The sequence below is a fragment of the Terrapene carolina genome, unplaced genomic scaffold (genome assembly GCF_002925995.2).
Source record: "Terrapene carolina triunguis isolate 2854851 unplaced genomic scaffold, T_m_triunguis-2.0 Scaffold33723, whole genome shotgun sequence".
Taxonomy (NCBI): domain Eukaryota; kingdom Metazoa; phylum Chordata; order Testudines; family Emydidae; genus Terrapene; species Terrapene triunguis.
In genome coordinates, this window is record NW_020698074.1 from 6,663,137 (window position 1) to 6,676,431 (window position 13,295).

At 39.8% G+C, this 13,295-nt stretch overlaps 1 protein-coding gene across 2 annotated transcripts in view; it reads right to left on the minus strand.

Moving 5' to 3' along the window:
* LOC112119106 (engulfment and cell motility protein 1) overlaps positions 1–13,295 on the minus strand; it is a 444,965-nt gene that overhangs the window by 128,943 nt on the left and 302,727 nt on the right. For both annotated transcript variants that reach the window (XM_026663518.1, XM_026663519.1), the window contains exon 16: positions 5,907–6,043. In XM_026663518.1, the coding sequence (XP_026519303.1) occupies positions 5,907–6,043 (137 nt within the window). The remainder of the gene's footprint in view (positions 1–5,906; positions 6,044–13,295) is intronic.

Below are 13,295 nucleotides of genomic sequence, written 5' to 3' on the forward strand. Positions count from 1 at the left end.
GCACACCGCTACTAAAAAGAAAAGCATGTTCTGCACACTGGATTTTACTTTTCACTTTTATTTTTCCATTACCTATTTTTTTCCCTTTCAGGTGGCAAAGCAGGTCTTTTAAGGTTCCCTTTCTCCTTTAACTGTCTCCCCAAACCTCATCATGGTACCTCTTTCTGGCCATCCATTAAGTGACTGGTTTCCTTCAGTAAAGGATATAAGCAGTTACTGTGATTCAGGGCCTTTGAGGGTCCTGGTAGATAGATGAAGGATTGAAAGACTTTTGGAACCAGTTGGGGCTGCTCCATAAATCTAGAGTCAGTGTGATGCAATGGATTGGGCAGCGGGTGAGCAAGGAGTGTAGTCTGGAGATCTAGGTCTATACCTAGCTCTGCAATTGGTTTCCTGTGTGATCTTGGGCAAGTCAGACCTAAAGAAGAGCTCCAATAAAAGATATTTCCTCACGCATCTTGTCTCTCTTGGGCAAGTCACTAATATCCTTGTGCCTCTGTTCCCTATATATAAAATGGGGATAATACTTCTGTGAACTGTGAACAAAACATGCTAAGTATTATTACTACCAGTCAGGGCCGGCTCCAGGGTTTTTGCCGCCCCAAGCGGCGCAAAAAAAAAAAAAAAAAGCCGCGATTGCGATCTGCGGCAGCAATTTGGCGGGAGGTCCTTCACTCCGAGCGGGAGTGAGGGATCGTCCGCCGAATTGCCGCCGAATAGCTGGACTCTTCGGAGTGGCCGCCCCAAGTACCTGCTTGGCAAGCTGGTGCCTGGAACCAGCCCTGCTACCAGTAGAGGGAATCACTCGAGAGTGATACAAGACACTTTCTCCTCTTTTTTCAGTGTTTTGTGTTGCCCTATGGAAACAGAGTGAATGTGAATTTGGACATAATGTCAAGTGGCATTTAGAAGGCCTGGTTGGTTCTTGTTGTTCTACTCATTAAACTGGAATTCACCAAAAAGTCCAAAATAAAGCCCAGATTTCAGACAAAGTCTGTGAGCGCCACACAGTTTATCACCATTCCAACCACACACTGTACCACCTTCTTGCCAGAGGATGCATCAAGGCAGGTGACTGAGTGCTTGCCGTAGTGGCCCCAGACTGATGACTTCACGCTCCCTGGACATCTCCCATAGTCCTTACTTTCAAACAGCATTTGAAAATACTCTTTTCCCAAGTGTTCTCTATTCATCACAAGTAGTGCTGGACCAAAAAAAAAAAAAACCTTGCCTCCCTCAGTACACTGCTTACATAATTATTCACTTTTAAATCCTGCTCTTGAACAATTAGTCATATTCTAAACCTGCCCTTGAGTAATTATACATTCTAACTATGCCTACAACATGAAGTCACTAGAGACTCTGAGAAAGAAGCAACATAGTCCTTTCAAATCCTCACCAAGCAGAGAAATAATATTTTTCATTTTTATACTATGCTCATTGTCTTTTCTGTTATCTTGTCATAGAACAAGGAAAAATGTTCAGAGTGTTGGAGTGTGTCAGCAATAAATGTCATTTGTGGTCATCAAATGCCTCAGTGTTTGCTTTGGTATTTAATTACAGGATTCACAAAAGGTATTTATTGCTTTTATCTGCTGCCAGTGTGAATGTTACCTATTAAATTTACTATTGCCCAACACAGAGCACTGTTTGTTATATGTATGCCTGCAATATGTCTCATATGATTTATGCATGTTCTTAATATAATCTCATAAATTATCAATTTATGCCCCATTCCTGCATTGGGATCTAGTACCATGGACTGCCATTGCCAGTGAGACATCCCAATAAAGTACCAGGACTCCTCATGGATACACAGGTCTAGGGCCTTATTGTGGTTTGTCTGGTACAGTAACTTGAAATAACAGTTTTAATTGAACTTTGCAAAGTTTATAGCATATAGCATTATTTGGCAATAAAAATATATCTTCAGTATCTGAGAAGGATGACCTCAAATGACTACATGGTAAAATGTATTAATTATATTTCTGCAATGAGGGAAAATCTTGAGAATAAGACATCTTAACTCTTTAGTTAAAAAAAAAAGTTATAGGTTTAGTAATTTATTAGATTTCCTCCTGCAGCAGTTGCTTCAATCAAAGCAGGAGATGTGAGGACTTTAAAAGCTTTGGATTTTGGTGGTCCATGGCTTTATCTTGGTTAGGTCATTCTGTCAGCCTTCTTGAAATGATACAGTCTACACCTTCATTACCACTAGAAAATCTTAATTGTGAATACACTACAACAGATTTACTCCTTAGAGCTGTACTGTGAATTTTCTTGACTACCTAGGTGCTGTGGTTTCTGCAAAAAGAGACTTTTTATATATTGATTGAGAACCATTTGAGGTCAACAGTAAGTCCAGGAAGACTCAGGATTTACAATTCCAATTGAACATGAACCTGCCAAGAAGCCTTAAGTAGGGCAGTCTGATGGATGAATGTTCATGCAAGACAACCAGACAGGTCCCTCTGAAATGCTGAACTGCCTGAGTTTCAGTCCCTGCAAATTATTACAGCAGCTTAATACTTTGAGAAAATGTTTATATTTAAGAATAAAAATAGTTGATTTATAACCAGGATTCTTGTCCTGAGGGAGAAAAGTTCACAAGGTATGGTTTTATTGGGGATGACAGAGATTTGAACAGGAGATTTTGGCATGCTAATCACAGTAGGTTCTGGAGCCACCGACTTACATTTAGGCTCATCGCTCTCAAAAGTCCCTAGAATCTCATACTCAACATGGATGTGACTCTGTGTGTGGAGGAGGGATGGGCTCAGGGGGTTGCTCACAGGGAGATTTCATGGAGGGTGCATATGACAGACATGAGGGAGATCCATGAGATGCATATGTATTAACCTACTCTGCTGTCAAATTCACTAGCTCACATGGCCAACTGCTCCTTCAAATGGCCAGTGAATGCGGGGGTTTACAAAAACCAGGATGGTGTGACCCTGTTTACTACTCACTGCTGGGGTGCCTCCTTGTGGCTCATCTGGGGATTAGCTCTCAACTGGTTTGACACTCCCTTCTTTGGTTGCTTGCCCCATAGTGTGTGTGTGTCTCTCTCTCTCTCTCTTTCTCTCTCTCTCTCTGGACTCCAGTTACTAGTTTTTGCAGTGAAGACACAGCCTCTGATGAGACCGGCAACAAAGGGCCAATTAGCACAAGCTGTTGTGGTGTGGTAGGTTTATGTGATCACCAAACATCTTTTACATAGGACACCAAACAGCCATCTCCCATTTAGTCCCTACTGAGCTAGATTTAAACCTGCACCCTGTTGATGAAAGGTTCTGTATTCCATTACCAATCCCCTGGACTAACTCAAAAGTGCCCCCTAGTTCACTCACATTAATCTCAGACCTGTTAGTAAAACTGAGACACAACCATCCCATGTACCAATATACAACATGAATGATTACGTACAGCTAGGAAATATTATATTTACAAAGGCACAAACCATGCCGCACTTTTACAAACAACAGCTGATGACATAGCATGCTAAAGGCTCTTTGATCACCTGTGCACTCCAAAAACAAGACAGGTTTCAAGTAAAATGGAGTTGTTTCCATTTGCGGGTCTAACTACATCTTAATTTTTCTACAATACCCACCAGATATAAATAATGTAAGCCCTAAAGTATGTCATAAAGGCACAATATAAGTTTAGCTGCCTGACTGAATTATTCTATACAGACTTCTACCTCTGAAGTCTCTGAAAAAAGGTTACAGTTATAATGGTAAGATTCTTCTTCTTTAAGATATGAAGAACATTAGAGTCTCTTTCTAATGCATGCGTGTGTAATAGCCAGGGATGACAAGAAGTTTAATGAGGGAGGGTTTAAAAGAAAAAGCATGAGATCTTACCGATCTCTTTGAAAACACACAATAGAATTCTTCAAACCGTATGCTGCTATTAAAAAAGCTTTAAAATTAATGAACAGTGATGGAATCTCCCCAGCATGGACTGTAGTGGCTGGATTTCACCACTGAAATAAAGTCTTTACCTATGGTTTACTGAAGCCTTAAGAATAGACTAAGGAACCAATGTGAAAGTAGTGGGGAGTTCCCAACAATTCGACTTCTAGCAATACTAACCTTTCTATAGTGTGAGAGGTGGGGAATAAGTCTCCAAATGTGCACACAAGCTAGGCTGTAAAACTTCTTAATACCTCTAGAATGTCCAATTTACTTTGATTAATCAAAATTTAAATTAAAAGAGCTATCCCTTCTTCATTACGATTAAAGACCACAGAGTAGCTCTCAAGCAGAAACATTAGGTTCCAAGAGCCTTACTCCAGTTTACTGAGTTTCCAACTGAGTTCGGGGGAAAAGAATTCCACATCTCAAGTGATTAACAAACGGTATGAAAGTGGTACTTTCAGACATTACCAGGATGATAAAAGTTATTCAAACTAAAAAGGCTAAGGCTTATGAAGATAGAAAGTGAGGAGAAGCAATTTGTCACATATGAGAACAAACTGCATCCTTTGGGGATTGCTCGGTGCTGTCTCCAAAGAGGCACTCATCTGTAAAAGGAAGGGCTAAAAGATCCTATCCTTTTAAAAGTTTAAATAGTACATTACAACAGAGAGGCAACTGCGCTTGGTCTTCCAAAGAACCCCAGAACAATGTAACTGCTAAAAAATAAATATATTAATTTTCATCCTCCACTGAATCTTTTTGGGGACTGTCTGTTGTCAGAAATGAGACTGCCCTATTACACTAATCCACTAGGATAACTAGTTGTATATTCTCAATTCAGTGTGAGAGCAATTACATACCAAATCCTTATTGGGCTGGGATGATAATATAGCTTCAGTGATCAACATCCATTCATAAACTTGTTAAATATAGTCACTTATTATGATGACCTCTTAAAAAGTGTTGGCATCTTTATACATGTGAATTAAATTTTCAAACTATCCAGTGAATTGTCTTGCTGAGGCATTTTTGGGTAGTAAATACTTGGCGAGTCAACTACAGAGTGTAATAAGAAAATCCCACACAAGAATAGTGTGCTTTTTTATGAGGATCCATTCCTCCTCTTGCCAGAGCATATGTCCTCATTGGCAGTTACCTGTATCTAAAAGATGGCCAATCCACACTGTGTCCTGAAGATCCACCACTACTTCATCTAGGGAATCCTGTTTTTCCTCACTTGAGCAGCCAACCCTCTTTCAGCTACATTTCAGTTTGGCATTAGGCATGAAGCATCCAAGTCTAATGCCAATAAGACTCTGTGTATTGAACACTGGAGCTGTTAGAGGCTCCAGTATTCATTCTCCATCAACTTCTCTATTCCCAGCCTTGGGCAAGGGTATCAAGAGCCAGTCAAATGGGCCAGCAAGGACGAGGATACCTGCTGGCAAGTCTGGCTGAATATAGAATTCCAGACATCAGTGTTCAAATCTCTTCTAACAAGTCTTAGCATTGCAAGCTTTGTTACTTCAAACTGCAGCTGCTGACATGCACAACACTTAAAGTTGCAGCAGGATCATGTCCACTTTTGAATATTTTACCATTTCAGCACTCAGGTCATCCAAATGAAATGAAAGGATGCACAGAATTATCATTGTTTTACTCTCCCTACATTATTTACAACCTTCAGGGCTGCAGCACTTCAGAATGGTATTAACAATATAAAAAGGCAAAGTTTCCCCTCAAGCCAGATTTATCGCATTTATCTTGAGAGTCTGCCGTGTAACACAACTGAAAAAGGTCAGAAAGCCTCCACAGACCCTCCCATCCACTGCTTTTTGATTTCTCAACATTGACACGCAAGGGATTTACACAGGAGAACCTCAAGAGAAGTAATTGGGAGAGGAATGTATAAATCCCTTGTGCCTCAGTTAAGAGCACACATCCATGTCTTAGAACTCTGTCAACTAATTTCCCCTCTCTTGCCTTGTTGAAGTCTTCAGAGGTTGCCCTCATTTCCTTCCACGTCTTATTCAACAGCTGGATGCAGATGCAGAAAAACTCCTCAAATGATCTGTCGTGCGTGAAGAACATGGGGTGGAAATCATTGCAGGTCTCACTGGCTAAAGACATAAGAGAAGGGGAAAATAAAATATTAACAGGCAGGACCCAAACTGGAAAAAAACACCCACATCTGGAAAATACAGTAATTCCCAGGAACTGTATTTCTAATCAGGATAGAAGTGTAAACACACCACATTGGAAAGCCAGCCCTGGTCTGCAATGTAAAAGTAAATGAAAGACAGTATAGAACCTCTTTGCAGGACAGGGAAACTAGCTACTTCCCTGGACGATCTCTCAGAGGTGACAGCAAGTTGTTTGTGTGGAGCTTTACTGTGCAGGCTAGGATGAAGAAAGTCATAGACAAAACTCCAAGCCTAGTCATCAAAAGAAGAACCTGCCCCACTGTTAGCAATATGTACACCAAAGCTATGCTGACTAAGAAGTGGACACTGAACCCAAGCAGTAAGAGGATAGAAAACCAATGTCTGATCAAAGAACAAGCTCCGCTAGCAGTAGCCGATGAGTTCCCGTTTTCTATGGCGGTATGCCAAAGAGGTATCAGAGAAAGTGATTTTCTATGTGAAAGTGTAGAGATGATTAATATGTTTCCATTTATTTTAGTTGTATAAACAGCTAAACGGAGCCCTGTTCCACACATTGACAAAGGCTTTTTTAAAGGAGAAACTGAATACAAATTTTCTCTGTGCAATTCTCTTCCACCCTAAAGTCAAGCATACGTTTAAAAACAAAAGAAAAAAAGAGAGATGAGAAGGCCTGTGAGACACAAAAAGGAAGAAGATATTCTGCCCAAAGAGGTTGTTCTCTCCTGTGGGACTTACTGAGCTATGGCCAGATTTTCAGAATCTGAGGGCAAAACTGAAGGCAATGGCAGCTGCTGAGAGTTGACCACTTTTGAAAAACTGTCCACTGGTGGACAAATTACCCCAAAGGACATTTTACCACATAAGCTTCTGCAATTGATGCAGTTTCCCTCACCATGCTGCTGGCCAGTATCACAAAGACTGTCAGGTAGTCTGAGCCCATCCTTGATACATCCATCCTTCATCTCAATTAACCTGAGCTTTCCTCCACATCAACAGCCTCCTAATCTTCCTCATTAGCAACTCACAGACGCTTACAGCAGCAGCCTCACCTACCATCAGGAACAAATGAGTGGTGCTTAGATAAGCAGCCTATGTGACATATTACTAGAACAGTAACATCATGTACCCTTTGGGCAAACTGCTTCCCAACCTGTGCTCCCATACATGCCTCACTATCCTTAGTAACCTCTTCCTCCCGATTAAATTTGCCAGACTAGACATGAAAACTCTTTGGGGGTATCCAGACAGAACTACCTGACTGAGAGATGCCCAATGATGAGGAACACATGCCTCTTCTCCTGGGCCTGGCTCCTCTCCTGATACAGCCCCTTGGGAGTGATGCCTCTTTTCAAAACCTGTCTTTCTATTCGGTATGTATAATTACCTTTGCCATGGCAGTTGCTGCTGCTATAGGAGCACATTGTGCATGGAATTACTTAGTGCCTCAAAGAAAAAGGGTCTCTGATCTTTCCTGAGGTGCAACATTCCAATTATGGAGGCAAAGCTTAATCGCACACATGAGGTTTAATTGTAATGTCAGATTAAAATCTAATCAATTTCTTGACTATAGAGCTAGGGTCAGAGTTAATTTAGGAGTTCAGGTCTCATTCTAATCAAATGAAATCCATTCATTTCCAAGGCTGTGTAGTCAAGGGGGAATTGGTCAAGGCAGCAGCTCAATTTCTGAGTAAAGCCTCAATCCCTTAAAAAAATAAAATGCCAGCGGCCTGGTTTTCAGAGCACCTTCAGCTTCCCTTCATTTCAGTTGGAGTCATGAGTGCCCAGCATTTCCAATTATCAGGCCTTCAGCCTGTAATAATGGCAGTGGCACAACAGAACAGGTTCTCTTAAGTCATAAAATATTATAATGATGAGGAGAAATAAAATAATGTCAGGCAGAAGAATGCAGTCAGTGCCTTCAGACCATGAAACAAGGCAGTCACCAAGAGGTATGCTGGCCTCTCTCTAATCCTTCTCAGAGCCCAGGCTAATCACAGTTCCTTCTTGTTTAAAAATAAATACATCAATACATCAAAATTACTGTGAAATTTATCCCTTCGCAGAAACTTGATCATCAATTCCCAGGCATGCTTCTCATAATAAGAAGTACCAAGCTGTATTCTTATTTTGATTGTAAAAATAAAATAAAATTGGGGAATGCCAATGTTCTTCTAACTAGTCAACAGACTGCAACTTTCCTACATCTTTTCAACCTAGAGAAAGAGTAAAAATAACTCCTCTCAATCCAAATGGGGCAACTCAAATCAATCAGAAGACCAGCACTAATATGTCTTAAACCATGCTAATCCCAACTAACCAGACTCAAAATTCAGAACTGCATCGTGAAGAGGTACCTCAAAATTTCCATAGACATCCAGATGGTAGAAAAAATTCCATGCTGAACTTCGATGACACTTTTGTTTGTCTGGAAAACGAATGTAAAACTATCCGGTTTCATGGAAGAGCCTTGAATCAAATATTATTATTAATATTTGGTAGTGTCTAAAGGCTCCAACGAAAATCACAGCCCATTTTACTAAATGCTGTATAAGCGTATAGTAAAAGAGAATCCATACTCCAAAGAGCTTTTGACCTTGTGGTGAAGACATTCAGCCACGGACATCTTATCTCTCTGAGGAGTGGGCAAATTTAGAGAGTGGTCAGTATTACTATGTAATATTTTGCACAGCTCTAAGTGGCAAGCTGAAACTGAGGTTCATTGTCACTTGCATGGAGCCTACTTGTAATATTCCTGACCTTAGGCACAGCACTGTCAAACACATTTCTACTAGCAGGAACTAGCCAAATTTATTATTACATAAAACACACACAAATATATGGCTACAGATCAGGGACATAAATCATCATAGTTACTTATCTTTGTTGAATGTTAATATTATCATCATGCCTATGTTTCTCTGAGACCTCCTTTGAAAGACAAATCAGAAGGAAAATCTGGTCTGTATAAATCAGGCTAAGAATTTGTTAATTCTCCTTTCCTAGCAAAATTCTTATACCTATTTCTCTGAGCTGGAGCTTTGTGTGCCACCTAATGAGATTCAAGTAGTCCTTCAAACTTCTAGTTCCTCTCTGAGTGTGACTTCAGGAAAGGAAGTGCAGTTAATGTACTGATCAGAAATGGCACCTGAGAAAACATAGCTAATTTCTGGAAGGCAATATTTTTATGTCTGCTTTTTCAGAGATTCACCCAAGTACATGTTGGCTGTCTATTTTAAAAGACATTTAGGCTCCCCAGATTACTCATATTTTAAATAGATTTGTTATGTTACCTTTTGTTGCCCCTCTCTGAGAAGAAAACAACAATAGGAAAAATGAAAAAAAAAATCACTTGTCCCTCCTTCCCCTCCTCATTTCTGGAACCCTCTTCTCATCAGAGAAAGAAATAAAATCAGGGCAGGGTTTTTCCTGATGGCACTAAGAATAGGTTGATCTCTGAATGTTCACATCAGCATGCTCTTGGAACGACAGTGTTTACAATATGTTGTGATGAGTGTCTGACATGGAGAACACTACAGATTTAAATTTCAAAGTGGGTATAGATTGCAAGAAGTTCTGCATCCAAGACAGTTCCTGGAAAGGATGAGTGAGCCAGTCCAACTAGCTGGGGTGTCAGCTTTTCAAAACTCACAAGCATGAATCTAAGGCCACTAGTTGCGCAGAAGGTGATACTGGTATTGCACTGATATATGTAAGTTATATGGTTACCACTTAAACATACAGTTCTTTTGGGGGGGGGGCATTGACAACCTCTTCCTCTCGCTTCAAAAAAATCCCAGCACCCCTTCACCTTAAAAAAAAAAAAACACCAGAAGTTTTTAATTATTATTGTTTTTAGCAATACTGGAAAAGTAATAGAAAGAGAAACAAAGAAAGAAGCAGGCGCTGACAGAGCAGCAGGGCCTAATGATAGGGCACTGGATTCACACTCAGAAGAACTAGGTTCTATTCCTGGTGCTGCTGCTGGCCTGCTGATGGACTGTGGGCAACTCACCTCCCCACCCCCATGCCTCAGCTTCCCCATTGTAAAATAGGGATAATGATAGTCACCTCCTTTGTAAAGTACTTTTGAGATCTACAAATGAAAAACGCTATATAAAAGCTAGATATTAATATTACTACTACTACTATTACATGAAAATGAGCTTTAAAAATGAGAAACATATAGGCCATTATTTTCAAAATCAGCTCATGATTTTGGGTGCCCAATTTGGGACATCTTTAAGGGGCCTGTTTTTCAGAAGGCAGTTAGCACTTTCAAAAGGGGCCAGATTGTCTGAAAGTTCTTAGCAAGTATGAAAGCCCAAAACTGCTACTTACTTATGAAAATCTTGACCATATTGCACGTACTATGGACTAAATAAGTAAGAGAGTCCATCTTCTAGTGGAGCTATAAAAATCAACAAGATCAAAGAAAATGAATAATCATAAAGCATGCAGTATTCCTTTAGTGTAATAAGTAGTAGAGTGGGGGGAAGGGGAAAGGTCCATGAATATTTGTGAAAAATTAAAAACTATTTCACTTCAGTTGTGCTCATACACCTTCTGTGCTGATTTCTGTGAAAATTTCAGTGGTAGCTTTACCTCACACAAACACTTGCCATAAACTAATTTTAAATTTACACATTCAGCGCACAGCATGACGACAGATATCTCAAAACCCCTCACAAAGTCCTTTCACAGAGACAATTAAACAAGCTAGAAAAGGAGTTCACTTCACTCGTAACAGCTAGGACCACATTCACACCCCATTGCTATTGTAAATGTAGGGAGAGTGAAAATTAAATTCTGCATCCAAGCAATAAATTGTGCACGTCTAATTTTACTATGAATCTGTGACAGTCTGTACCCCTATGTTCACCTCTTTTACAGGACTATGATACATTTTGTACAAAGTATGCCTTGTGAGGTATCATTTGAAAACTCATAATTTGCTAATTATTATTGTCCTGGTAAAATATCTGTGGCAATATGACATGTACAGTTATAAGATTCCTCTGTATGGTATTACTAAGACATGTTCCAAGTCTGGGGGAGCAGCCATAGACCAGTTCCCCAGAGACAAAAGGCTAGCCGACGCCTCAGCGAGATGTCAACAAAATTGAATGGACTATCACCTGGTTTAGAGGCCATTCTTTGGGAGGAAAGAGTATGTGGGGAAAATCTAAATCTTGACAAAGAAAGAGCTGGGGGATTCCATGCACACAGGCTTTCCATCTCCTGAGCCTCAGCTGGAGATGATTCTTGAAGAAGAGAAAGAGCTATAAGAAAGGGGAGCAGATGCCCCAAATTATCTCTCCCTTTCCCTCTACTCATGGTATCGACAACACTTGAAGAACAAAGAAGCAGCATTGGATTGGAGGAGGGATTTTGACTGAAAGAGATTCAACCAGTAAGCCTGCTGAAACATGTGGTGAGAGACACTTAGCTTTGAATTCACTCTAGCTTGTTAACTTGGCATTAGTTGTGTTTTACTTTTATTTTCTTGTAACCAATTCTGACTTTTGTGCCTCATTACTTGTAATCACTTAAAATCTACCTTTTGTAGTTAACAAACTTTTTTTATTGTTTTTCTCTAGACAGTTTGTTTGGATTGAAGTGTTTGGGAAGCTCCTTTTGGGACAGCAGGATTTGTGCATATCATTTTGTATTAATAAAATGACAGACTTTATATGAGCTTGTATTGTCCAAGAGAGAGCTGCGCAGTACAAAATGCACTTTTCTGGGGGAGAGTCTGGGACTGGGAATTTGCTGGTATTGTTCTACAGTGTAATTCATGAGTGGCTGGTTATAGCATTCATACAATATAACTGGGTGGCTGTGTGAGAGCAGACCAGGAGTGGTACCTCTCATAGCAAAGCAGTGTAAAAGGCACACCAGGTTGAAGAACTGAAGGGGGACAGCTGTTCATCAGTCCAGATTGTACCCTCGGTAATGTCACAGTACCTTAGACAAAATATGTGAGAGCCACAAAATAAAAGGTTGAAAAATGTCATACTCCAATTTATCTGCAACCTCTCCCTGCACTGCTTTCCCCCTGAAAGATTCAAAGCTAGAGAGCTTCTTCAAGCTCTTCTGTTGATGTTAAGGATTATAAAGTCACTGTATCAGGAATGGAAAATAATACAATATGATTAATCACATGTATAAACTCAACTTGGATGGTAACATACACAATCAGTCCACAAAATAAAATCTGAAGATTTTATTGAGTACATTTGGATAATGAATACATTTGATAAAACTGCTATATGATTGCAGATATTCCAAGAGCAGAGGGAGAGAAGCTAAATTAATCAAATAAATGATTCACTCAACCACATAAATAGGATCACTTGACATTAATGTTATCTCACTTAAAAGGGGAGAGAGAGATACCTTTTATAATAAGTCATTCTCTGCTCATTCCAAAGAACTCATCAGGTTTATCAGAAAAATACACTGAACTTTCCTCCAAGATGTAGAAATGATTGAAGAGCTGGAGCTGGATAATTTGTTTGAGAAAAGTCTCAACCATCCATCAATACTTAACTCTTATAATGTGTTTGTCATCCATAGATCTCAAAATGTTTATAGAGGAGATAAGTATCATTATCCCCATGTTACAGATTTGTACAGTGGTTAGAAAATGACTAGGACCTATAGAATCTAGTCCAACTGTGCTACCGTGACATTGCCTCATGTTGGGCATGACATTTAACCTTTTTCAGGGCTTGTTTACATGGTGAGGTAATGTGCTTTAGAGGGGTGTGACTTCTAAAGTGCACTAATGTGCTGCACATTAATTGGTCTGTGTAAACTACTTTAACATAGTGCTGTTTAAAAGAGCATTATGTTAACACGCACTAGGGAACCCTTACTGCGCATTAGCACGCTCTACACGGACCAATTAATGTGCAACACATTAGTGTGCTTTAGAAATCACACTCCATATAGCACATTACCCCAAATGTAGCCAACTCCTTAGTGTCTTCTCTTAGTTTCCCGCTTAATAAAATGGAGATAATACTTTAACTGCACAAGGGTGTTGTGAGCTTAATTGACGTTTGTCAAGTGCTGCAAGATCCACGGGTGAGAGTTGTAGTGTGGGCAACATATACAATATACACTCCGCATCGTTTTCTAAATAATATTTTCCAATAATAAAAGACAACATGAAGAGCAACTAAGTCTCATTAGTCCTCTCAAG